Source organism: Camelus dromedarius, chromosome 5 (assembly GCF_036321535.1).
Source record: "Camelus dromedarius isolate mCamDro1 chromosome 5, mCamDro1.pat, whole genome shotgun sequence".
In the NCBI taxonomy this organism is placed as follows: domain Eukaryota; kingdom Metazoa; phylum Chordata; class Mammalia; order Artiodactyla; family Camelidae; genus Camelus; species Camelus dromedarius.
The window spans coordinates 83,818,909-83,846,377 of NC_087440.1; the positions used below are offsets into that span (position 1 = coordinate 83,818,909).

General features: G+C 39.7%; 1 protein-coding gene and 1 pseudogene across 1 annotated transcript in view; both read left to right on the forward strand.

Moving 5' to 3' along the window:
* The first annotated feature begins 15,056 nt into the window (after positions 1-15,056).
* Positions 15,057-16,553, forward strand: LOC116153599 (serine/threonine-protein phosphatase PP1-gamma catalytic subunit-like; annotated as a pseudogene).
* Positions 16,554-21,139: 4,586 nt separating this feature from the next.
* The window catches only part of GOLGA5 (golgin A5), a 29,351-nt gene continuing 23,021 nt past the window's right edge, over positions 21,140-27,469 (forward strand). The window contains exons 1-2 of the mRNA XM_010988043.3: positions 21,140-21,364; positions 23,457-24,033. Of these exons, the coding sequence (XP_010986345.3) occupies positions 23,487-24,033 (547 nt within the window). The 5' untranslated portion in view covers positions 21,140-21,364; positions 23,457-23,486. The remainder of the gene's footprint in view (positions 21,365-23,456; positions 24,034-27,469) is intronic.

Genomic DNA, 27,469 nt, shown 5'->3' on the forward strand with positions numbered 1-27,469 from the left:
AAATTCTTTCTGGCCTTGATACAATTGGGTCCTAAAGGAGAGACACTGAATTGTATAAATGAACACAGATGTGTGTGTGTGTGTGTGTGTGTGTGTGTGTGTGTGTGTGTGTGTGTGTAAACACAAGACTCATTGCAAAATCCATGGCCCACCCAAAGGAAACCCAGTTTTTCAGACTCACTTTCTGGCCACATTGTATGTCACCACAGTTCTTTCTTCTTTTACTTCCACTTCTTTTTTCTCCAAAGTCACTCTTCTAATAAAAAAAATTATGCCTGGGAGGCAGAGACTTGGTTTTGTGGAGTCAGACGCAGGTGCAATGCTGTATGTCTCAGACTTTTACCACCAGGGCAGAAAAAGTATTTTGTTTGCTTTTGTCAAAGCAGCAGTGTGGACAGTGAATTATCCTAACCTTTTAAGATGACCTTTCATGTAATATTTTGCAAAACAAATCAGGTATACTAGGAAGACAGGGACAGTCCACAGGAACTGTCATAGAGAAACTGTCAGGAGAAACCTAGAGGGGAGTGGCATAAAGGGCAGGGCAAAGGAAGGAACTCTGCAGAGATGTGGGTTCAGGAAGAAGTGGGCCTCATCCTGATCACACGAGGAGTTCTGAAACACACCCTGTACCACAGAGGCAAGAGGGCTGAGCACATTGGCTAGTCATTGGCCATGAAGAGGGGGTGTAACCCCCAGGCATCTCCTGGCGGGGGACAGCTTCCCTTAGCCAAAGACAGAGTGGGAACCAACCTGAGAAGGTGCAGAATGAGCTTTTAGCAGCCAACACCTACAGGCAGGAGGTAGTGTGCTGGCCCAGTGGAGGGATCCTGGGTTGGGCACCAAGAGCATCCACTACACTGGAACCATCACAACTTATGCATAATACTAAAGTCAGGTATATGTGATAGTTTCTTGGTGTGCTATTTGGTTTATTTATTTATTTTTGGCCATTTTCAGTAGATTTTATTTTTTAGAGTAGTTTTAGGTTCATAGCAAAATTGAGCAGAAAGTATAGAGAGTTCCATATACCTCCCTGTCCCCTACATGCACGCAGCCTCCCCCCAAATCAACATCTTACACCAAAGTAGTGCTTTTCTTATAATCAGTGAGCCTACATTGGCACATCACTATCACCCAAAGTTTACAATTTACATTAGGTTTCACTCTTGGTGTTGTACAGTCCATGGATTTTGACAAATGTATCATGATATTGATCTACCATTACAGTATTGTACAGAATAGTTTCACTGCCCTAAAAATCCTCTGTGCTCTGCCTGTTCATCCCTCCCCACCTCCAACCCCTGGCAACCACTGATCTTTTCACTGTCTCCATAGTTTTGCCTTTGTCAAAGTGTCATATAATTGGAATCCTGTAGTACATAGCCTTCTTGCATTGGTTTCTTTCACTTAATAATGTGCATTTAAGTTTCTTCCATGTCTTTTTATGGCTTGAGACTTCATTTCTTTTTCATCACTGAGCAGTATTTCATTGTCTGGATTATCACAGCTTATTTATCTACTCATCTACTAAAGGACAACTTAGTTGCTTCCAAGTTTTGACAGTTATGAGTAAAGCTACTGCAAACATCCATGTGCAGATTTTGTGTGGATGTAAGTTTTCAACTCACTTGAGTAAATACCAAGGAGCATAATTCCTGCATCATGTGGAAGGAGTATGTTTAGTTTTATTAAAAACTGCCAAACTGTCTTCCAAAGTGACTATACCTGAACCATTTTGCATTCTCCCCAGCAATGAATGAGAGTTCATATTCTACATTCTCACCAGAATTCAGTGTCTTTGGTGTTTGGAATGTTGTCCATTCTAATAGGTACGTAGTGTAGTGGTATCTCGTTTTCATTTGTAATTTCCTAATGACATACAATGTTGAGCATCTTTTCATATGCTTATGTGCCATCTCTATATCTTCTTTGGTGTGGTGTCTGTTCAGGTTTTTTCCCCATTTTTTAATTGGGCTGTTAATTTTCTTATTGTTGAGCTTTAAGGGTTCTTTTTATATTTTGGATAATTGTCCTTTGTCAGATATGTCTTTTGCAAGTATTTTCTCCAGTCTATGGCTTGTCTTCTCATTCTCTTGATTTATTTATACTTTTACTCAACGTGGATGAACCTTGGAAACATTGTAAGTGAAAGGAGTCAATTACAGAAGGCTGTATTTGTATCATTCCATTTATATGAAATGTCTACCACACAAATCCATTGAGTCAGAAAGTAGATTAGTTGTTTCCAGGGACTGAGATAAAATGGTGAGTGACTGCTAGCAGGTACAGATTTTTCTCTTTGGGGTGATGAAAATGTTCTAAAATTAGATGTTGGTGATGGGTGCACAACTGTGAATATACTAAAAACGATTGGATTGTACACTTTGAAGGATGAATTTTATGGTATGTAAATTATATTGCAATAAAGTTTTTAAATTTGTATTTTAGGACTGAAGTGTAAAATTTTTAATTGAATATTTTTACAGACATTTTTAATAAAAAGTTGGGTTTCACGTCAGAACATGACTTCTGTATCTCCATAACTTCAGCATCACTCTCCCTTTTTTTAACTTAAAAAAAATTGAAGTATAGTTGATGTACAATATTATATAAGTTACAGGTGTACACTATGTGATTCATAATTTTTAAGTTTATACTCCATTTACAGTTATTATAAAATATTGGCTTTATTCCCTGTGTTGTACAGTATATCCTTATAGCTTATTTTATACATAATAGTTTATACCTCTCGATTCCTTATCCCTATCTTGCCCCTTCCCCCTCCCCTCTCCCAGCTGGTAACCACTAGTTTGTTCTCTATATATGTGAGTCTATTTCTTTTTTGTTATATGTACTAGTTTGTTGGGTTTTTTTAGATTCTACATATAAGTGATACCATACAGTATGTCTTTCTCTGACTGACTTATTTCACTTAGCATAATACCCTCCAAGTCCACCCATGTTGTTGCAAATGACAAAGTTCATTCTTCTTTATGGCTGAGTAGTATTCCAGTGTATACATATGCCATACCTTCTATAACCATTCATCTATTGATGGACACTTATGTTGTTTCCCTATTATCACTCTCTCTTTCAGTTTACATTCTTTATATTTTATGCATCCTTGAAAGCTGCCTTCAATCCTTTCTAGAATAAGACTAGATGTAAATAAATAAAGATGGAACACCTGATTCACCTGTGCATTCCCCAAATGCCTTGACCCTTGGGGAATCCAGACATTTTCACAGGTGCCTTTGCAGTATATTTTCAGCACCAAAAATAAAACTGAGAATGTAGCACTGAGATCTAACCCCAGGGGTTACAAGTCACATGTCTCACTCTGCTGAGTTTTGGGGAAGTACCTTTAGTTACCAACACAGATGATCAACATCTCCTTTGGGCCAATAAGCCCTTCGTAGTCATTTCTCAGTTGTACTTCACTGCCTTTGGATGTCATGTGGCAGTGTAACTTGGTCCGGGTCAGGTGACTTATCCAGATTAATTGAGCTCAGTGGAGCCAAGCATTTCCCCTAGAACTATGTCCTAGATGAATCCTCGTAACATTTTGACCTGCCTAGAATGTCATACCTTAGTGTGAACTGATAGGCAGATAGATAAATTAGATTCCTGGAATCAGAAGACACCTTGGAGGAAGTGATGAGAGCAGAAACAAAGTGAACTACCCAGAGACTGACTAGGCAACCTCGGATGAGTGGGTCCACCACCGTGGGCCTCCAACCCTTTCTCATCTTGGAAATGAAAGGGTTGAACTCACTGATCCGTGAGACCTCTTTTAGCTCTACAGATCAGCTGGCGTAGGGCTTCCCAAACTCTTGGACTTCACATATCATTACAGTTCTCAGAGACTTTCCAAGAAAAGACAATAAAAAACGATTACCACCATTTTCTATCACATCACTTCCAGAAAGAAAAGACATATTAACTTTAAAAAACAAAGGTGGGAAGGAAATAATCTCAGAATAAAAGACAGTCCTTGTTAAGGAAAAGGGTTGGCAACTTCTCTTCAACGTATGCACTGTGTACTCATTCTGTCTTTCTTATTTTAAAAAACAGCTTTTAACGAGGATTATCAACCAAGAGAGTGGTTTGTTAGTAGCATTTGTCAGCCTCCTCTGTGTGTCCCTAGATGCTGCTGCATGGGCCCTTCCTTTGTCTGGACATCTTTGCCCTCATAAAGGGCAGTACATGTCACTCTTCCAGTCCCCCACCAGTTCTCTTTCCATCCCGACCCTTCTGTGATTTATTTTTCCCTTCCATTTTCTGTTCCATCTCTCCCATCCTCTCTGTCTATTTCTTGCCCCATGTCTTCTGTCTCCTGTCCTCCCTTCCAGTTTCCTGTCTCTCGCTTTGGTCTTTATCCATCCCTGTCTGTCATCAACATGAAGACCAACCAGCATTACCAAACTGCCCCCCATCAGAGGCCTCCATCTTCAGTGTGTTGCAATTTGACAGCATGACATTCTGAGTTACTAAAGTTTATCAGCCATTTTTATTCATAAAAATAGCTTTTTTGACATATCTACATGTCATACAGTTCACTTCGAGTGTGCAATTCAATAATTTGCAGTAAATATATAGACTTGTGCAACCATGCCCACAATCTAATTTTAGAACATTTCCATCATCCCCAAAAGATCCATTATGCCCATTTGCAGCCACTCCCTCTTCCCACCACCAGGTCCCAGCAACCACAAATCTACTTTCTGTCTCTATAGATTGGCCTTTTCCGAACATTTCATAAAATGGTATTGTGCATTATGTGGTCTTTTGTCTCTGGCTTCTTTCATTTAGCATAATATTCTTAAAGTCCAACCATGTCATAGCATGTATCAGTATTTCATTACTTTTTATGGCCCAATAATATTTCATTGTAAGGATATACCACATTTTGTTTATCCATTCATCAGTTGATGGACATTTGGGTTGTTTCCACTTGTTGGTTATTATAAATCTGCTATGAACATTCATATACAAGTGTTTGTGTGGACATGTTTTCAGTTCTCTTGGGGATACACCTACAAGTGGAATTACTGGGTGTGACAGGCAGAATAATAGCCCCCTAAAGATGTCTGTGTCCTAACTCCTGGAACCTGTGAACATGTTTCCTCATGTGGCAGAAGCAACTTTGCAGAGGTGATTAAGGATCTTGAGATGGGGGAATTATCTTGGATTATCAAAGTGGGCCCAGTGTAATCACAAGGGTTATTATAAAGGAAAGAGAGAGGCAAAGTGTCAGAGTGGTGCAGGGTGAAAAAGACTCATCTGGACATGACTGGCTTTGAAGATGGAAGAGGCCATGATGCAAGGAATGCAGGCAGCCTCTGAAAAATCAAGGAAATAAATTTCCCCCTACGGCCTCCAGAAGGAATGTAGTTCTGCCAACACCTTGATTTTAGCCCAGTGAGACCCTCTTTTGGACTTCTGACCACCAGGACTATAAGAGAATACATTTGTGTTGCTTTAAACCATAAAGTTAATGTTAATTTGTTACAGCAGCCACAGGAAACTAATACACTAGGTCATAAGGTAATCCTAGCTCTCTTTTTACATCACAGATAGACCCATTTAAGGAGGCATCAGTGGTTGGAGTTAAGAGCACAATTTTCCAGGTGTATGGGTTCAAATTCCAGCCCTACTACTTACTGTATGTGATCTTGAGTAAGTTTCCTTAAATTTTGGTTCCTCGGTTTCCCTATCTGAAAAATGGGATTAATAATAATACCTCCCTTACAGTCTGTTATGAGGATTAAATGAATGGGTCTTAGTACTATACCTGGCAGGAAGCAGTATACACAATCATTTACCATTATCATTATTCACATAGTCTTCCCAGAACAAAGGAACAGCTATAGCCTGTCCCAGAGGTGAAACCAAAAATTTGCTTAAACCTTTCAAAAAATGTTTTCTTTGTCCCATCAACCCTGTTGAAACCTCACAGTTCTTAAGACCAAGTTTCCCCTAGAGCTCAAGACAAAAGTTTTAAGGAAGTCCCCTCCCTGGAGAATTATTTTTGAGAAGAAAGTTTTGCCCAGCCTCCTAGCTGAGAAAGACAGTGGTGTTCTGCCAAAATGCTCTTGGCAGATCTGGTTCCCTCCACCACATCTTGCTCAGAAGTCACTGCTTAGTCCATGGATAACTATCTGTTATGTGTTTTTATCCAGTGCCTCAAAACACTGTAATGTAAGCACTTTGCAAATGTTGGCTGAATACCAAATGAATACATGAGGGTTGACCAGAAGAGCAGCATGGTTTCAACTTCCAGTGACATTCTTTCTAGGATAAATGAAGTCCCTTTCTGACTTTTGGGAGTAGAATAACTTTGGAGATGATATAGCCCAGGACCCTGATTTTCCAAACAAAGAAGTTGAGATTGTGAACAGAACATGAGAACTAAGATCATATATAGCAAGTTAGCTACAAAGCAGGACTTGAACATAGCTGTTCTGGTTTCCGGCCCAGATGCCTTTCTCTTTAGATATTGCTACAGGTGAAAGAGTTTAAGACTTTGGGTTGAATCTGGGCTGACCTCAGGTCATGCCCTGAAAACCACTTGCTCAGTCAAGTTCCTGGTATCATGTTGTCTCATTTTCTTATACTTCCTTTTCCAAATAAAACTTCTTTTTCAGTTCTAGTGTTCAGCAAATGAAAGAAATACTATCAGCATTATCTCTTGTTACATCTTCTATCTACAGCCCCCAGTGAGCATGAGAAGACATTGGGAAAAGCCACTGTTACCTTTGGCTGATATCCCAGCACCCATTAACCCAAACCAGGGACAAATAATTGCATAAGTAGTGAGGCTGGCTTGTGACGTTCAGAAAAACACACAGATAGTAATTAACATGGTTTCAAAAGTAAAAATAGTTAACCAAAGTTGACCAAAGTTCCTCTTTTTATCCTTCTTTCTCTACAACAAAGCAGTTGTTTTAAAGTGAGGTTGCTGACTGAGGAAATTTTTAAAAATCAAAACAAGAAGCAATAAATGGCTAACAAAGTCTTGTACTCAATAAAAGACTCCCAGACTAGTTCAGGCTTTCATAAATGAGTGGACAGATCCTGAATCAGTGAAAAGTTATGCAGCGTGTATGAACAGATTCAATACTCATCCTCTTAGGGAGGCTTTATGCTAATAAATTCCGAGGGCCCCTTACTTTCCCTTGTATCATTCAGAGAAGGACCTCTGGTATCTTCATACTATTCCTACTGCTGAACCCCTGAAATGTTCTTTTGTTACCAAATAAAAATCCTTTATACAAGTTCCCCAAGAGATTTCTTTATTTCAAGCACTGTGGCAGTATTTGAATCTTTGCGAAATTTTAAAATGTTTTCTTTCTTTTTCTTGTTTCATTACATTGGCTGGAACTTTTAGTACAATATTGAATAGCAGTGGGTATCCTGGTTTTTTCAAAAAATAATGTACTGTGTTATTTTGAAATATTTCAAACATAAGATAAGATTATACAATAACAAATGACCATGTACCCACATTCCAGCTTTATCGAATAATAACATCATATTTGTCCTGACCCTTAAAAAACTTATATCTGAAGATCTCTCTGTCCCTGTTTCCTCAGCCCAGAAGTACCTACTGTTACAAATTAGTGTTCATTATTCCTGTAAATTTTTATACTCTTAATATGCATGTATACATCCATGAGAAGAACACAGTGCTGTTAAAAGAATGGAGGAAACTTAAATGCATATTATTAAGTGAAAGAAGCCAAACTGAAAAGGCTATGTACTGCATGATTCTAACTATATGACATTCTGGAAAAGACAAAATATGGAGACAAGAAAAAGATCCGTGGTTGCCAGCAATGGGGTGGAGGGAGATGAAAAGGCAGAGCACAGAGGATTTTTAGGGCAGTGAAAATACTCTGTATGATGCTGTAATGATGGCTATATGTCACTATACTTTTGTCTAAGCGCATAGAATATACAGCACCAAAAGTGAACCTTATGGTAAACTATGGACTTTGATGTGTCAGTGTAGGTTCATCCTTGATAAAGCGTGTACTGTTCTGGTGAGTGATATTGATAATGGGGGAGGCTATGCACGCATAGGGGGCAGGGGGATCTAGGAAACCTCTGTGCCTTCCTCTCAATTTTATTGTAAACCTACAACTGCTCCAAAAAGATAGACGTCTCTTTTAAAAGTACATAGGATTATGTCACAGATTTAAATGTTTTAATAAGTGTTATTATACCACATATCTAAAATGCAGCAACTTTTTTATTCAGATTTTAAAAATAAAAATAGGCAAGTCTGATCAACTAAGCAATTATGCCTCAAGTGGAAAAGGCGAACTTGGGTTTGAGAACAGCGCAAACTCTTGCTCCATTATGGCTAAGCAGAATTCCCACCTTATATTGCCTTGTCTTTTTTTGTTTTAATTTTTTATTATAGACGATCTCAAACATTTACTAGAGTAGACAGCACAGCGAAATGGGCATCCAGGTATCTACCAGTCAACTAGACTCAACACTGATCAAATGATGGTCACTCTTGTTTGATTTGTCTTGACTCCCATCAAATTCCCCCAAATCCACATTATTTCATAGAAAATCTCAGATATTATTGTATTCTATCTGTGGTAGTCAGCCCCCAAGATGGCCCCCAGTGACCCTCCCCTCCTGGTACTCACACCCTTGTGTATTCCCCTCCCACAATGAATCAGGGGTGTCTGTGTAGACCGTAAAATATGGTGGAAGTGTTGGTTTCTGATCTCCGAGGCTGAGTCGTAAGATATTGCAGTTTCCTCACTGGTCTCTTGTATTGCTCACTGTGGGGGACACAGTTAGGTCTAGGATAAGGTAAGCAAGGCACCTAGGATGCAAAATTTAGGGAGGCATTTACTCTCAGGTGCTGACCCTGCACTTGTACAACCCTGAGAATGAATGCTTCCATTTTTGCCCTCTACGTGACTCACTTACCTCACTCTAGTCTTGGCCTTGGTGGGGGAAGCCAGCTGCCATTCCATGAAGACACTAAAGCATCCTTGTAGAGAGGTCTACATGAAGAGGAACAGAAGCCACCCATCAACAGACAGCACTGACTTGCCAATCAGGACAGAAGCAGATCCTTTAGCCCCCGTCAAGATTTCAGTGACTGGAACTCATGAGACACCATCATGAGAGAATCTGAGCCGGAACTGACCAGCCAGACTGCTCTCAAATCCCTGCCCATAGAAATGTGGGATATAATGTGTAAATGTAATGTTGCTTAAGCCACTGAGTTTTGGGATAATTTGTTATACAGCAGCAGATAACTAATACAGAGACTGGTACCTAGAAGTAGGGGCTGCCCTAACAAAAACCTAAAAATGTGGAACTGTCTTTGGGATTAGGCAAAGGGTGGAACCTGGAAGGAACTTGAGGTCCTGTTACTGAAAACCTAAAGGGCCTCAAAGAGGCAGTGAGAAGTAGCTTAATGGCCTTCAGGGAAGCTGACCACGAAAGGTTAAGGGAAAATGAAGAAAATATTATCAAATGGCTGTTTTAACTCATAAGTTTTCACTTAAAGAGTAACTGTACTTGGGGAACCTGGATGTGATTTAGATGGTGAATTGCTGCTGTAATGGAATAGATTTTTTCAGGACCTTGGGAGGTGGTGAGTATATTTTTCATGTCAGAAGGACTGAATCACTGGGACCAAAAAGCAGACTGGTAGCTAGCCTCCCCACCCACAGAAACTGAGGAAGATAATAAATATTTACTGTTGTTCTGAGCCATTATATTTTGATAGATTGTTATGCTCTAATAAAAAACTGATATATTATCCATAAATATTTCAATATATATCTCTAAAAGATAAGAGCTCTTCTTAATTTTTTTATTTTAAAATATACACTCACAGGAAGTTGCAAAAGAAGTATAGTTCATGACCTCCAGCTTCAAGTGGGCCCTGGATGCTGCCCAGAATCACCCATTTTCTCTCTATTCAATTCACATTCCCACCTGTGCTAAGTGGCACTTTCACATTTTCTCACTCCTAAAACCCATGACCTCCCCGATCCACATCTGCAGCCAGCAACCTCATTTCTTACTTCATTAAGGAAAGTGAATCAATCAAAAGAGAACTTCTACAAGCTCTCCCCCACCCCAGCACATCCACCCACACCCCCACGCCTGCGTCTGTGTCTGTATAGTCTGCCTTGCTTCCTGTTAGGATGCACAAACAAAAGAAGAGCAAAGAGCATCTCACTCTCCATCCAAGTCTACAAAGATCAACCCGCTGCAGCTGCTGACCTACAGTACACTTGGTGCTTCAGACAAAAAGGTTATGGCAATAACAGGATGAAGCAGCCTGTGCTTCAGACAGAGGAAATTAAAGATGATAACAGGATGCTCTGTGCTTTGGACAAACAGGTCCTTAGATACTTTGATGCATTTCAGGAAGAATTTTAATGAACCCTGCTTCTTTCATCTTCCATAGAGAAGTGCTACAATCATTAACTTGAGACATCTGTTCTTTGTGACTAGCAGTGATCTTTTACCAAGATGTTTGCTGACTACATGTATTCCCTAACAACAACAGAAATCACATATAAAGCTAGCCTCCCCCCTGCCTCTTTGGAGCAGATTCCCAGAGCTATCTGAGAAGCTGTCTCCTGGACTATATATAGTCCTTAATAAGACCTGAATAAAACTTAACTCACAGCTCTCACAGTATACATTTTTCTTTAAGTTGACAGACGAATGAACTGTCTGTGTTCCTAGCTAAGACCATCCCCTCCACACATGCCCTGTATGCACCACCCCCTCTCATCAACCCAAGGGCATTGCTTCGACTTCCATCTCTCACTTGCATTATCATTCTTCCTTCCTCCAAAGAGAGCTTTTCCATGCTGTTTTTTCTCCAATCTTAAAAAAAGAAAAGCAGTGGGGGTAAAAAACCAAATTTCTTCTGTATAGTACAGGGAACTAACTGTATTCAATATCTTGTAATAGCCTTTAATGAAAAAGAATATGAAACAAATATATGTATGTATATGCATGACTGGGACACTGTGGTATACACCAGAAATTGACACATTGTCTGACTATACTTTAATTTAAAAAAAAAAAGGAAAAGCAGGGAAAGGAAAAAAACCCTCTCTTGACCCCACCATGTCCCCTCCAGAAACTGCCCTCTTATCTTCTTTTCCTGTACAGTAAAATTCCTTAGAAGAATGGTCAGACTAGTTCTTTCCAGTTTCCCATCTCACTCCCCTCTCTCTCTCAATAGCGCGCTCTCTCTCTCTCTATATATATATATATATAATGAAAATTATATATATAATGAAAATTCCTCATGCAACAAAGTGGTTAAATCTCATACCTAATATTGACAAAATGAGCCATACACAGAAGAAAACATATACAAGGACTCCATGTATGTAAAGTTCACAAACAGGTGAAATTAAACTAGGTATAGCTATGCAAAGTTAGGAGATACACCTTCTTTTTGTGTTCTAATTTCCAGTGATAACTGGAAGAAAAAAAAAAAGTACAACCTAAGAGCTGTGAGTTGAGTTTTATTCAGGGTCTTACTGAGACCTATACCCTGGGAAACAGGCTCTCAGATAAGTCTGAGGATCTGCTCCAAAGAGGTGGGGGAGGAGCCAGTATATACATGAATTGGGGGGGCTAGGAAAAACATGGGGTCAAGCATACATCTTGGTAAAAGATTACTGCTAGTCACAAAGAACTGATATCTAAAGTTAATAATATTAGTGCTCTTTGATGTATGGATAGGTGCAAGAATCTGGGGTCACTGAAATTCTTCCTGAGATATGCACCTTAGCTGCCTATGGGCCTGTTCTTAACTGTCTGGGGCCTGTTTATCCAAAGCACAGAATGCCTCACCTGTTTTTTCCATTTTTAATTCCCCTCAGGGTACACTGTAAGTGGGCAACTGCAGTGGGTTGTGATTTAATCCTTCATCTAACTGTAGGACGAGTGACACTCTTTGTTCCTTTTTTTCCCACACCAACTTGGGGGTGGGTGTTTCCCCCAACCAACAAACAATTCTCAGACACCAACTGGGTATCCTAAAATGCAACTCAATTCTGACACTATCTGCCTGGAGATAGCTTCAGATTCCACAGGTTAAGTGTTCAGTCCCACAAGACTGCCCTTCATCCCCACTGCCTACTTCAGAGGCCAGCTACAAGCCCAGGTTTTTATCTGTGCTTCTGACCCACTGGCTGTAAATCAGAGGTTCCCAAAATACCTTCATCAGGTTCGATTAATTTGCTAGAACTGCTCACAGAACTCAGAGAAACATATGACTTACTAGAGCACTAGTTTATTGTGAAAGGATATAACTCAGGAAGAGCCAGATGTAGAGCTGTACAGGATGTTTCTGAACTGAACTTGGGTCAGCTCATCCACTGTGTAGTAAAGCCAATCTACTGACACTGGGTTGTGGTGAAGGCAAGTACAGCATTTATTGCAGGGCCCAGCAAGGAGAATGGGCAGCTCATGCTCAAAAGCCCTGAACTCCCTCATGGCTTTCAGGCATGGCTTTAAAGGCAACATTTAGGGTGAGGGCTGCAGGGTGCATGACTTTCTTCTGGTTGGTTGGTGGAGGTAACAGGGTAGTGATTCAGGAATCTTGATCATCAACCTTCTGGTTCCAACCAGTCTGGGGTCCACATGCTTGTGGCCAGCATGTAGTCACCATCACTATAAGGATGGGGATGGGGAAGGGGGAGGGTCTTCTTTCTTCAGAACAACTCAAAGATATGTCAGACTGTTATGTATGCCCCTTGGAGAGGAACTAAGACTCTGTTTTATCACTGAACTATTGTTTCTTGACTGCTTTTCCTTTGTTTCTGCATTCCCTTACTTCCCTAATTAGTAACTGCCTGAGTCTGCTCTTTGGAACTCAGGGAAGGCCTAGGAGACCAAAGCCTTTTTCTACAAACAAGAAATGGGACAGACTGAGGTATGTTCAAACAGCCAGACTTCTTTACTCATCAGTTTACCAGTGCACTCATTCCTCAGGCCTCCCTTACAGGACTTACTACCTTGTTTATGACTGTAATTTTCCTTATCTATCCTGACAGACTTCAGGCTCCTTGAAAGCAGACATTTCATCTGTCTCCTTAATGCCTAGCTGTGCCTGGCATAGACCAGATAACTCAACAAAAATGGAATGAGTGAGTGAATGGAAGACAGGGTGGCCCGTGTAAAAGGAGGCCAGCACCTGGGAACTTCACAAGATTTGTCCTCAGAATAGTGGGGAGACCTGTCTGGATGGAGCAGAGGGTACCTGTCAGGAAATAGCATTAGAAGGTAAAGCATGGCACTGAGTCTCTGCTAGGCTGCCGCAGTTCCCTGCTTACAGGAGAACAGGCCAGTCAGGAATGACACTAGTTGAAGCAAACACGCATTTACGTGGCTGCTTCCTAGGTGGGAGTCAGGCTTCACACAGCTACACCACTTCAGATGACAGATACCCAAATCATGATTAACAGTCAGTTTACAAAGGAACAATATCAATGACCCAGCAGTGCCCCTTTCTGGGCCCCCAGCACAAGACTTGGGCATCCTCCTCTCCTCCATCTGCCCTCTGGGACCAGGGAGCACCCACTCACTATCTGTTGTGGGCACAACGGGGCGGCTGGTCAGTGAGCCAGTGACACATGGGTTGGTAAAAGAATTTAGCAGAGATGAAGTATGGGAACAGAAAGGAGTTTATTTGGTTACACTGCCATAGACAACAGCAGGCCACACAGATGAGGGGTGCCTGTGTGAGCACCAAGGGCCAGTTCTTGGGGTCTTTTATAAGGTTGGGTCAAAGGTGCCTGATCAGCTTGTGCACAAGTCGCTCATTGGTTGTAGGTGAGTTAAGAAGTTTAGGGTCTGAGGAGGTGGTGGGATTTATGACTTTGATAAGGTGGGCTGAAACAAGCCAGCCTGAGCTGCTGTGAGATTAGGCATTGCCTAGGGCTATTAGTTTGTTAGGGCAAACACACCTAGTAAAGAATGTACTTTATCTGTTGAGGGATCACAGGCAGACATCTGAGAGCCCAGAAATGGGAGTTGTTGAACTTTGAAGGATGTCAGTTAGCCTAACACTATCCCTCCCTCCTTCCTGAGACCCTTACCCTCTTCTCAGCCTCCTGGCTCCTAAAGAAAGGGAGCTGGTCTGATCCTGCCCTTGGCCACACCACCAAAGTCACACCTAACTGCAAAGATGATGTCGCCCCTCATGTCTGGCTGTTTGAACATACCTCAGTCTGTCCCCTCATGAAGACCCCTCCTCTCAGGCCTGGAGAACTCCACTAGGCTTTTTCATGCTTGCATGTTGGAATGCCTCCAGCATTTCAGCCGGATGTTCCACCTCTGTGTTCCTGGGATTTTTGAAAGCCAAGTAGGGAAGCTACTTGAGATGAGTTTTGGGAGGAAAGAGGTAATTGGCCCTGTGGCAGGCTGGATGGGAGAGGTCCAGGAGTTTCAAAGCAAGGCCCATGCATTCATTTTGGATGGAACTGGGACTTTGGATGTAGACTTTAGATGGAGAAGAATCAGCAGAAAGGAATGTGGGGAAAAACTCAGAGGGACATAAAAAATCACACTTACCAGTTACTAAGCACCTTTTGTGTGCCAGGTATTGTGCTGGGTGCTTACACATGCAATAGATTCTTTCTGAGATACCTACCTGTCTGATGGAACCAGCTCCTCTAATCCACAGGGTGGGACCACTGTGCTCATTCATTTAACAAATACATAAGCACCTACCAAGTAGCACGCCCTGTCTTAGGTGCTCGATACAATAGAAAGATAGATGTGATGTAGGCCTTCATGGAGGGGAGATGGACACTAAGTAAATAAACAAATAAAAATATATATACATTATACAAATTATTATAAATTTGCATAATTATACCAAAAATTGTATTATTACAAATATTATAAAGGAAAAGAATGAGGTACCACGTGGAGAAGGACAGGAGCTCGCTTACTCAGGGTGACCAGGGAAGCCTCCAGAGGGGAAAACTTTTATACCAAGACCTGAAGGAGGGAAGGGACCAGTGTACGAAGTGGGGATGTGGGCAGTGGGGGAGCGGGGGATGTGTGGAGGGGAAATCTCCAGGCAGTGGGAACATCAAGGCCAATGTTCTTGAGGGTGAGATGACTGGACTGTGTGAGCATGACGGGGAGCAGTTCCAGATGGAGCTGGAGAGGGCAGCCTGGGCCGGATCCTGCAGCGCCCTGTGAGCCAGAGTAGGGAGGCTGGCTTTAATTTCACACACTGTTACTTGATGTGTTAATTTTTTAAAGTACATAGATTATTGAATCACTTGGTTTAAAAATATTTTTATAACTGTATTTCAATATTTCCAATATAGCTTCCTGTATCATCTTGCGTGTATTATATTATGCTTTTAAAAACACAGTTCTGCCTTGTGGTTCTAGTGGGGAGAGAAGGAGGAAGCAGGGAGTGGGGCAGTTGAGGAGGGACTCACGGGAGGCTTCTGCTACCACCACCATGGTTGCTGCGGCCCCTATGCTCCCAGTGTGGGAAAGGAGTGAATTCCGGGTGTGAGCCCAGGCCGCTGGGGCTGTGGGAGGGTTGGCAGTGGGAAGGCGATGGCAGGTAGAGATAAACTCAACATGAACAGCATCATCCAATGGCTGCTGGAAGTGAGAGGCTCCAAGCTGCATAAGAATGTCCAGCTTCAAAATGAAATCAGAGTACTCTGCTTAAATTCCTGAGAGATCTTTCTCGGTCCACCAATCCTACTAGAGCTTGAAACACCACTCAAATCATGTGATGATACCCACCAGCAATACTATGATTTGCTTCGACTTTTGGAGTACAGTGTGGTTTCCCACCAGAAAGCGAGTCCTTTTTTTTGGAAACTATGTGGACAAGGAGAAACAGTCTTTGGAGACTATCTGCCTCTTATTGACTAAGAATACCAAATATCCCAAGAATAGTTTTCATCTCAGACAAAACCACGAATGTGCCGGCATCAATAGAATGTGTGGATTTTACGATGAATGTAAAAGAAGATATAGCATTACACTATGGAAAACTTTCATGGAGTGCTTTAACTATCTACTGACGGCAGCCATCATGGACGAGAAAATAGTCTGCTGTCATGGAAGTTTATCACCAGATCTTGAATCTGTACAGCAGGTTCCAAAAACTATGCAACCAACTGATGTACCAGATCAAGGTCTTTGTAATCTTTTGTGCTCTGACCCAGATAAAGATGTCTTAGGCTGGGGTGAAAATGACAGAGAGGTGTCCTGGTGTCCTTCACGTTTGGTGCAGAAGTGGTTGCAAAATTTCTCCATAAGCATGATTTGGATCATCAGGTGGTTGAAGAGGGATATATATTTTTGCAAAGAGGCAGTTGGTCACTGTTTTTCTGCACCTGATTATTGTGGAGAGTTTGACACTGGAGGTGCCATGATGAATGTGGACAAAACACTAATGTGTTCTTCTCAGATTTTAAAGCCTGCAGAGAAAAAGGAGACCTGGTAACGCCTCCAAGGAATATGATCACAAAGCATGCAAAGAAATGGGATTCATTTTGACACTGCCTCATTGGGGCTTGTAACATATAGGATATAACCTTCATTTTAAAAACTGTAACGTGTATTGGTCAGCTTGCTCAAGTAGCGTTTGTGGGCCTGCTCCTTCCATTTTTGACTTAATGAATAGTATTTGCTGGTTAGCAGCAAGTAAAAGACTCCCCATTCCCAAGAAAAAAATGTCTTGTTTTTGTTTTTTTAATTCTCCATTCCTTTTGCAAACAACTTTAATGATGGTGTTAAAACTGTCCTCTCTATTGAGTAAGTGTACGATTGATCTATTTTAAATTCAGTATAACCCATCAATAATGCCAATGCTCATTTTCTTTAGGATATAAGGAGAGTCCTAGGGTGCTCAATCTGTTATCATCATAAAATGCATACCATTGATACAAACCACTGTGAACATTCATTTTTAAAAAGTTTGTTTCAGAGGGTTTGCTTTTTTCTCTATCTTGTCACATACAAATTAGTTTTTATAACTGTCAACATTAGGAGTAACTTTCAACCTTGCCAGCATCCCTGGTATGGTGTATATTTAATTAAAGCACACTTTCCCCTACCAAATATTTTAAATGATTATTAAAGCCATTGTTATTATTTTAGGGGTTTTTTTGTTTTTTTAAAAGCCATTATTTTAAATATTTGTGACTCTTTCCTAAAGCCAAAGTTTCTGTTGAAATATGTTTTGACACTCCCCTAAGTACAAGGTGGCATGGTTGTGTACACATACGGCTTTCCTGGGGATTCAAAACAGGTTTTTGAGTCTGAATAGCACTTAGTCACATAATTACTAGCTTATTAATAATTAAAGTTAATAACATTTTGTACAATTTCCACATAGCCTGTTCATTTAGTAATCTTTGTATAGCTACATCAGGTCTGAATCCGTCCACTCAGAAAGCTTCAAATTACAGAAACAATACTGTTCTGAACTGGTGACTGATAATGCTTTCTTTGGCCTACATTCCTTATTCTACAGTGAAGTTGAGGCTTATAAGTCAAAACAAAGGAATTAACTTACTATCCACCAGTTTATATAGAACTCACAGTATCTATGACTTTTTTAAAACTATGATCTGTTAAAAAGAAATGTTTCAACAGATGACTGTGTACAATACTTTGTGGTGAAAATGAACTGACTTATTAAATGATAAACTTGTTTAAAAAGACACACACACACATACAATTCTGCAAAGGGGCCCATAGCACAAAAAAGATAAAATGTATGTCCCTTCCCTGCACTCAAGCTGGGGTGTTCAAAGTCAAAAATTTTTTTAATGGTATTAACTTTCAAAAAATAATAGGTTTGTATGGTATGTAGTTCAAAGGGTATATACAAAAGAGGATTTACTGAAGAATAAACTTCCCTCTCACTCCTATTTTAGAGCCAAGTTCTCCCAGGAGGCAGAGACAGTGTCCTTCAAGAGACAGACTCTATTCATAAAAGATATTTGTACATGATAGCATACTATAAACACCATTTTCTTATGTTTTTTTAAAAAAATCATATATTGTTAAGATCTTGGAGCGTTTTTCATATCCCTACATGAGAGCTTCTGTCTTTTTTTTAAACAGATGCATAGTATTCCATTGGATGAATTTACCAAGATTTTTTAATCAGTGAACATTTAACTTGTTTCCAGCATTTGCTATTATAAGCAATGCTGTAATTAATAATTTTGTGTGTGAGTATATCTGTAGGATAATTTCCTAAAAGTAGAATTATCCTTTCAAAGTGTATATGTACTTTTTAATAGTTTTAATTGAGGTGTAACAGACATGCAATAAGGTTAATAATTGTTAAGTATAGAGTTTAATAAATTTTACCTATATATCCACACCTATAATCATCACCAAAGTTAAGATACAGAACCCTATCAGCACCCTAAAAGCCTATATCTTGACCACTCCTAGTCAATATCTGGTTCCTCCAAAGGTAACTACTATTATAATTTCTATAATCATAGATTAGCTTTGCCTGTTCTTGACCTTCATATTAATGGAATTATACAATATGTGATCTTTTGGAAATGGCTTCTTTTAACTCAGCACTGCTTTTTGTATGTCTCAAGTATGTCTGATTCATTCATGTTGTTGCATGGATACTTTCTTGTTTTCCATTGTACGTGTCTTTTGATGGCCTCTTGCCTCCATTTCTCTTGAGTGGAACTGCTAACATAGAGTAGGCCTATGTTTAGCTTTAATGGATAGAACCTAAGTTTTCCAAAGTGGTTCTATGACTTATAGTTCTGTCAGAAATGCATGAGTTTTCTAGCAGCTCCACAAACTCATCAACAATTGGTATTTTCCATCTCTTTACATTATAGCAATTTGGTAAAGGTATTTTATTGTGATTTTAATTTGTATTTATCTGATGACTAATAGTGTTGACCACTTTTTCCTGTGTGTTGGCCAATTGGATATTTTCTCTTATGAAGTGCTTATTTAAGATAGTAGTCCATTTTTGTTGGGTTGATTGATCTTTTTATTGATTTGTTGGAGAGTTTTATATATTCTGGATTCAAGTCTTTTGTCAGATACATGTATTGTAAATATTTTCTACTGATCTTTGGGTTGGTTGCCTTTCACTCAGGTTTTTTTGGGAAGAAAATAAATTCTTAATTTTAACAAAATCCAAATTTTAATCTTTTCTTTTGTAGCTAGTATTTTTTGTGTGTATATCTTATACAAGGCAAAGTTGTAACCTCTTTCTGTTGGTTGTTTTGTTTCTCTGGCTAATCTAGCCTGGCCCTAATGACTTCTGGATGGTAGGTCTCTATATGCTGACTCTCTTAGGGAATTTATGTGGGAATTCTTGAAACATTCTTTGGAGTGGTGGTGGGGTGGGGTCTGCCCACTGCCAATTTTCTTCATATGGGCTGCTTCACATCTGTTTCCTTCCAGGACCCAGACTGAGGGAGTGGCTCTACCTGGGACAGGCCATTCTTGCTGGAGAGGAAAAAGATCAAGAGCGCTTAATGGCTCTTAACACAACTCCTCAGATGTGGTGAAAGGCACTTCTACTCACATTCTGTTGGCCAAAGCAAGTCACATGATCAAGCCTGTCATCAGTAAAGCTGAAAAGGACATTCTTCCCATAGGATGCATTGCAGTCACATGGCAATAGGTGATGATGTAAAATCCTTACTGACCTGAAACAAATAGACTGCCAGGTATTTCTCCAGCAAAGATGGGTTTATTTGGGATCTGCAGAGAATTGCAATCTGGGGTCTGCAACCATGGTGAGCCAAGGGCAAGTCTTCACACAGCAAGAAAGGATGCTTTTATAGAGGGGAAAAGGAAGTTGGGAGGGCTATAGTAAACAAAGCGTCCACAGCTTTTCATCAGCTGAATTGTCGCCAGGAAAGAAGAGAGGTCTTTCTACTTCTTGTTGGGCTCTGCTCTGGTCACATGGTGTGAGAGCTCCCCCTTCTGATCTCCTGAATCTATTTAATTTAGGTTGCTATTAACTAATCTTTTACAGCCTTAACAGGAATAGCCACGTAATAGCTGGGAACAACAATGCCACCCATCACAGGCTAATAACAGTACCTTCCTTACGGTTGTTGTGAGAATTAAATGAGGTGAAGTACGTCCAAGGCTTAACACAATATACTGCACTTAATAAAGGCACAACAACTGTTAGAGGCTATTATTATTTTCTGGTGCTGCTGTAAGTTTTTCTGTTCACTAGACTGGGCTAAACCTGGCTTGAGAGGAAGAAAAGAAAGAGCTGTAATTATTCCCAATATTTAATTTAGACACAGTAAAAGATTAGGTCTACGGGCACAGGCTTTGGAGTAATATGGACTCCTTATTAGAGTAGATGATCTTAGACAAATTTCTTAAACTCTGGAGTCCTTGGGACTATGCTGTAGGCTTGTCATTAGGGCCAGATTAGCCCAATACTGTGCGCATAGTAGGTGCTGAGTATTTGCTGAATTACTGAATATAGATTTTAGACTTAATTCAAATATTCAGTGAACCACATGCATAACATAACTACAATAACTGCTGTATGGAAAGTCCTTTACTGGCCTTTTCCATCTTTTAGGTCTCAACTCAAATATCACCTCCTCAGAGAAACCTTCCTGACCACATCATTTAAAGTGCTTCTGCCACCTCTAGTCAATTCTCCCCATTATCTTGTCTTTACAGCGCTGGTAACGCTCTGAAATTGTCTTGTTCTTTCACTGGTTTATTAATTATGTCTCTGCCACTAGAAAGTAAGCTGCATGAAATCTGGGATCTTGCTTTCTGTATTTCCACCTCCTGCCATGGGCCTCAACATCCTCATTCGCAAAAGAGGGAAAGGTAAGTACTGGCAAGTCCACCTGGGTCTCAGGACTCGAATTCCTTCCAGACGGGGTACCTCCTCTGACACCCACGCGGGCCGCAGTGGGGCCCGCCCCCTAAAGGCGTGGCCTCCAATGTTGCGCGGGCCGCTTGGAGGCCGTCCTCCACGGAAGGCGAGCTACGTCACACGCACGCAGACCCTGCCCTACCCTTTCTCACCACAGGCGGAAAAGGGGCGTGGCCAGGCGCGAGGGCCCCGCAGCCGGCGGCGCTGCTGCCTGAGTCACCTCCAGGTAGCTGCTCTAGGCTCCCGGCCGCTCAGGCAGCTCTGTAGCCACTCTGTTTTGGGGTCCTCACCGGTCTTCCACGTCTCCCGGAAGAGTAGCTGGGCCGCGGGAGGTCGAGGACCAGGTTTGCTCAGCCTGGATCGTCTCCGGATCGGCTGCTGAGAGGGGCGGCCCCGGAGGGCGACGAGGCTGCGGTGCAGCCGCTCCGGAGTCCTCAGGTGAGGCGGCAGCGGTGGCACAATGGGCCGACTGGTCCCTTGGGGCGTTAACGGCCTTAGGGGCGGGGGTGGCATCCTCTCAGCTGAGATTCTGATTTCTCGGTCCTGCTGGGGACTGAGGAAGAGGGCGGAAGAGCCCCCTTGAGCCTCCGCGGACGTTGCTTAATGCCCTCCCCTCTCCTCCCTCCGCCATCCCCAGCCTGGTTTGGCCTCTTTCCTCCACAAGAGGCTCAACGAGGTGGGAGGGGAGCGAAGTGAGGGTCTGTACTTGCCTATCTGGGAGCCACTGACAACGGAATCCTTGAGACCGAGTGGCTGACCCTCAGCTTCCCTTCCTGTGTGTTGACACCTGGCCTTCGTAGCAGGCCCAGCCACCGCCGCCGGCCGACCCATCCCCGTCCCACGCACCGTCCCTTCTTCACCACGGCACGGACCGTTTCCTGGGGAGAATTTCTTGAGGGCTCTGTACCTCTGAAGTCTGCTAGAGATGTCCGTTTGTCCATGGGGCAAGTGCCCAGGGTCCATCTTGACATTTAATTGGGTAATCAATCTTAAGCCTCAGGCTTTTGTTTTAAAACCTTATTAACTTTAAAATGGGAAGCAAGGTATAAGGAATTAATAAGTATGTTTTGATTGCTTTATTAGGAGAAATAATTTGTCTCAATTACCACCAATGTTTACTTGAGAATAATACATCTGTAGGGAGTTTTATGTGTTATAAAGCATGTCACTTCCATTTTCATTTGACTTCACATAAACTGTGAATAACCGTGGCATTTTGTAAGGCGCAAGTTTAGAGGGTGAATTTCTTCTTGAGATTGTTCAGATACTGGGAGGCATGGGAAAGGCAGGGGTTAAAAAGTAGGTTTGGCTGACTTAGATTTGCCTATCTGAGCTGCTGTCTAATCTCTAGGATCTTTCTAAACCTTTTCCCTATTTGTGAAGAAAGAGTATTGCTGCTTACCGCATAATGTGGTCATGAAAATTATGTGTGCTTAAGATGAAGTCTGCAGGGCATCTAACATAAAAATTAATTCCATTCAGCAGTACTTATGGGTGCCTACTATGTACTGGGAATTCATTGGTGAGCAAAACAGACATGGCCTGTATCCACCCACTCCCCCACCTCCCTTCCCCAGTAGAGAGAGACAGGAAAAAAAAAAAAAAAAACCCAACAGCACCACATAAAACATGAAGGGCTGTGAGGGAGAAGAATAGTGTGTGAACAGAGAATGATAGGACCTAAGTTAGATGGAAAGAAAGAGTTGTCTTTGTAGCAGATGATATTCAAATGAGGACCAGGATCAAAAAAGAGTTAACTGTGAAAGAGTGCTCCAAGCAGAAGGAACAATGTGCACGTGCAAGAAATGGTGGCTGACTTTTTTCTACACTACTCCATGTCATGAAAACTAATTATTTCATCATCATTAGTTTGACTTACTGTGGCACTGGATAAGTACTCAGATATATGTATCAAATGAGTGGCTATGTAATCATACTGTTTTATTCTGAACTTAGCTTAATGTGCATATAGTAAGTACTGAGAATTTAACTTAAGGTGTACTTTAGACTGATTATATATATGCATGCCTAAATTATCCACGATAGTGTGCAGTTTAACATTAAGATAGCTTCTGTGTTAATCTGAAGTTTCTTCAAGTTTTAGCACCTTAAAACAAACTTTAGAGAATTGTTTTTATTTGGTTGTACTGGGATTTTGCCATATTGATTGTTTGATATTTGGATGCTTTTGCTACATTAAGATTTACCTTTTATTGAAATAGGAATAACAATAATAGTAGTAGTTGTAATCACAGTAATAGCAAATACTAAAATGAGTGTCTGCAATGGCATTTTTCAAAGTGTTTTTTAATGTATTATTTCATCTTAAAACTATCCTATAATATAAGTACACTTATTTTCCTCATTTTCTAGGTAAAGATTCTTAGTTTTGGTATGTAGTTTGCTTAAAGTTACATAATAGGAGGCAGGGTTATACTTTCCAACCCAGGACTCCCTGACTCCAGAGCCTGGTCTTAACCTCTAAACTCTGCTCTTATGCCATACTGATCATTTTATGGCCTTTTTACAGGTTCACCAATAGGATTATTCTGCTACCATCATGTCCTGGTTTGCTGATCTTGCTGGAAAGGCGGAAGATCTTTTAAACAGAGTTGATCAAGGGGCTGCAACAGCTCTCAGTAGGAAAGAGAACACCAGCAACATTATTTATAGCAAAAATACTGACTATCCTGAGCTTCACCAGCAAAATACAGATTTGACCTACCAGACTGGACCTAAAGCTACTTACATTTCCTCAGCAGCTGATAATATTAGAAATCAAAAAGCCACCATCTTAGCTGGCACTGCAAGTGTAAAAGTAGGATCTAGGACATCAGGGGAGGGCTCCCATCCTGTTGAAAATGCACCTGTTCCTAGACCTTCATCCCAGTTTGTTCGAAGAAAAAAGTCAGAACCTGATGATGAGCTGCTGTTTGATTTTCTTAATAGTTCACAGAAGGAACCTACCGGGAAAGTGGAAATCAAAAAAGAAAGGGGCAAGACACCTGTCTTTCAGAGTTCTCGGACAACAAGTGTCAGTTCTGTGAACACCAATGCAACCACCGTCAAAACCATTGAAGAAAATCCTTCTGGGAGCCAAAGCCACGGTAGTTAATCAGTTGTCTGTTTCTTTGACAGTTAAGCAAATTGAATGTGCTGGTAGCATTTGTCATCCTCTGTTTGGTTACCTGTCCTACTGGTCCAAGGGCAGGCTCTGAAATGTGTGGCATAAACAAGGGAGACAGCATGGAACCCTGTGAGCCAATGTACAGTTATAGTAGGGACTTTTGAATGTTGTCTGTCTGGTAACAGCCCAGCATCTTGAGAATTTATGTCCAAAATGATTCTCTTAAGATGTTTTAAGATACAAAAAAGAATATTTTGAAATCTGAAGGAAAATGTTTAGTTTAGGATTTGGGACTATCTCCATTCATTTCATTTTGTCATTGGTATTATAAAAATGACAGGAGGCTGTATTTCACATATGTTTTGAATTTTGAGGTTTCTGTGTGTGTTTTTTCCCCCTACATTCCCCCAGAAGTAAAGCTGAGAAACTCCACTTTGATCCAAGTTGAAAAATTGAAGGCATTGACCTAGTAGTGAAGTAAGAGAATTCTGGTTTTCAGTTGTCTAATTTGCTATGAAATTACTTCTACATTTACATCTTCTCACCTGCAAAAATGATATAAACATGATAATGTGACTAATTTGAGTACTTACTAAGCATTTAAAAATAACAATAAACATGATAGGTTCTTGCAGGGGTTCCTTATAGAATTGATGATTAATAGAAGCTTGTTGTGTTCTTAAATGTTATGGCTTCTTCCCTAGTCTTAGCTGTTAATGAATAAAGTCTTTCTTGTATTTCAAGATAAAAAAGTGGTAGAGAGGTTTTGGACTTTCAAGACAGGTACATGCACTAGCAGTTGATTAATTAAGTACAAAAACCCTAAATTTCTTCTCAGCTATCTTTTGTTTAATTACAAAAACATTTATTAAGAACCTGTTGGGTGCCAGGATATAGAAGTGAATGGGTTATAGTTTCGTGGACAAGATACACATGTACACAGATAATTCATATAATGTAGTAAATCCAGCAGTTGAGGTATGATCAGAGTGTTGTGGAAGCATTATTTTTTTCCTTATTGATTCATAGATATTTTTATATATTCTATATGGTAATTCTTTCACATCCTCCTATAGTTTTACCTTCTTTTTTTCCCTCCTATTATACCTCAGTGAATAAAAATTCTTAATGTAATGAATTTATTAATTTTTTTCTTTTATGGTTGTTTTTTGTGTCTTAGAAAATGATCCCCTATCCTGAGATCATAAAGGTATTTTCCTCTATTATAGGAAAGGTTTTATACTTTTGCCTTTCATATTTAAATGATGTTTTCTACGTATGGTGTGAGGTAGGCATCTAATTCCCTTTTTTTCTATGTGGAAATCAGTTATCCTGGCATCATTGAAAATATTTCCTTTCACTATCGATCTGCAATACTTCCTCTGTCATATATCAAATATCCATCCATATATTGGTATGTTTCTGACAATTATTTCATTGGTTATTTGTCTGTCTTTGTGCCAGTGCCACATTGTCTTAATTAATGTGGTTTTATAATATGTTTTTATATCTCAGAGAGCAAATTCTACCACCTTGTCCTTCTTTAAGAATGCCTTTGGCTATTGGGAATTTTATACTTCCATATACACCTTAGAATTTTCTTGCCAAGTTCCACAAAAATTCTCTTGGTCTTTTTATTGGGTTCCTTCTATATAGATAGTAGATGAGAATCAGCATCTTTACAACATAGAATCTTCTAACTTATTAACATAGTATAATTATTTTTTAAATCTTTCATTAAGATTTTATTGTTTCTTTTTGTTAACTTATTCCTGGGTAGTTTATATTTTTTAAAGCTCTTATAAATGGTATCCTTTAAAATATTTTATCTTCTGTTTGTTGCTGTGTATTTGGTTTTTGTAAATACACACACACACAGCAAGCTGGATAGCTGTTAAGCTTCATATTTTTCCGTACATTTATTTAAATTTTTGACACAATAATATCTGTGGATAATGACTGTTTTCTTCTTAACCCTTTTACTTAAAAATTTTTTTTCTTGCCTTACTGCATTGGCTAATACTTGAAACCAATTTGGTGTCTTGTTCTTTGTCTTAAAGAGAATGCTTTGACTGTCTCAGTTTGTGTTAGGTTTTTCACAGGTACTTTTTATCAAGCTAAGGAAGTTGCCATGTATTGCTAGTTTGAGTTTTTATGTTGAATTTTAGCAGTTTTTTTTTCCTGTGTGTATTGAAATATCATGATTTTCCTTTAATAGTGATATGGTATACAAATCAGTTGATTTATTTAAACTTGAAACCAAACTTAATTTCAGTAAATATTTGCTAGAACTCACTGGTAAAACCATCAGGGTCTAGGGTGTTCTTAGTGGCAGATTTAGCTATTGATTCAATTAGTTTTCCATTTCTGTTTAAATCTGTTTCTGGTAAGTTATATTTTTTTCTAAGAATTTATCTGTTTCGTATACTTTGGGGAGGATTATATTTATTTTACTTAATTTCAGGAAAATAATGTCACAGCTGAAATTTTCTGACAGTCAGACACTAATCATTTATACTAACTGCAGAAACCAAAGCTTGAACACAGATACTACCTGAAGAATACCAGTATCTGGCACTGTGCTAAATGCCTGTTCTTTAAAACAGCATTAATGAAGTATAACTGACATACAATAAACTATGCATATTTAAAGCATACAGTTTGATGGGTTCCAACATCATGTTCATTTAAAAATTTATTGACACAATGTAGTTTATAATACCTCCCTCAGAGGACCATTTCTGGTTATGTTGATCCTCTCTAGTGTGTTTCTTTTCTATTTTATTAATTTCTGGTCTTTATTATTAATTTATGCTTTCTTTGGGTTTATTTTGCTGTTTTTGTAATCCTTAAAATGGATGTATAACCCATTAATCCCGTCCTTTCATTTTTAAATGAAATGTCCTTCTAAATACTACTTTAGATATATCCTACAAGTCTGGATATATACTTTATTTCTTTTTAGAATCTTATAAAATTAAAAATAATTTTTAAAAATTCTCTCAATTTTTATTCATTAAAAAAAAGAACTTTATCTTGGAAAATTCAAGTATACCAAAGTAGAGATTGATGGCTCCCTTCCACCCCCATATTACCTTTTATCCAGTGATGATAATCAACAGTTCATAACCATTCTTGCAAATTTATATCCTCTCATTTCCAATCCCTTTCTTTACCTGTATGCTGTACAGAATTATTTTGGAACAAATCATATATATCATAGCATTTCTTCTATAAATATTAACTCTAAAAAATACAAGTTTTAGAAACATTCACACCATTATCACCATAAAAACTTAATAACTCCTTAGTATCATCTAATAGCTAGTTAGTATTCAAATTTACCTGTTTGTCTCATCATTTTTTACATATATTGAAACGCACAAATCTTAGCTGTACAGATAAATGGCTATACC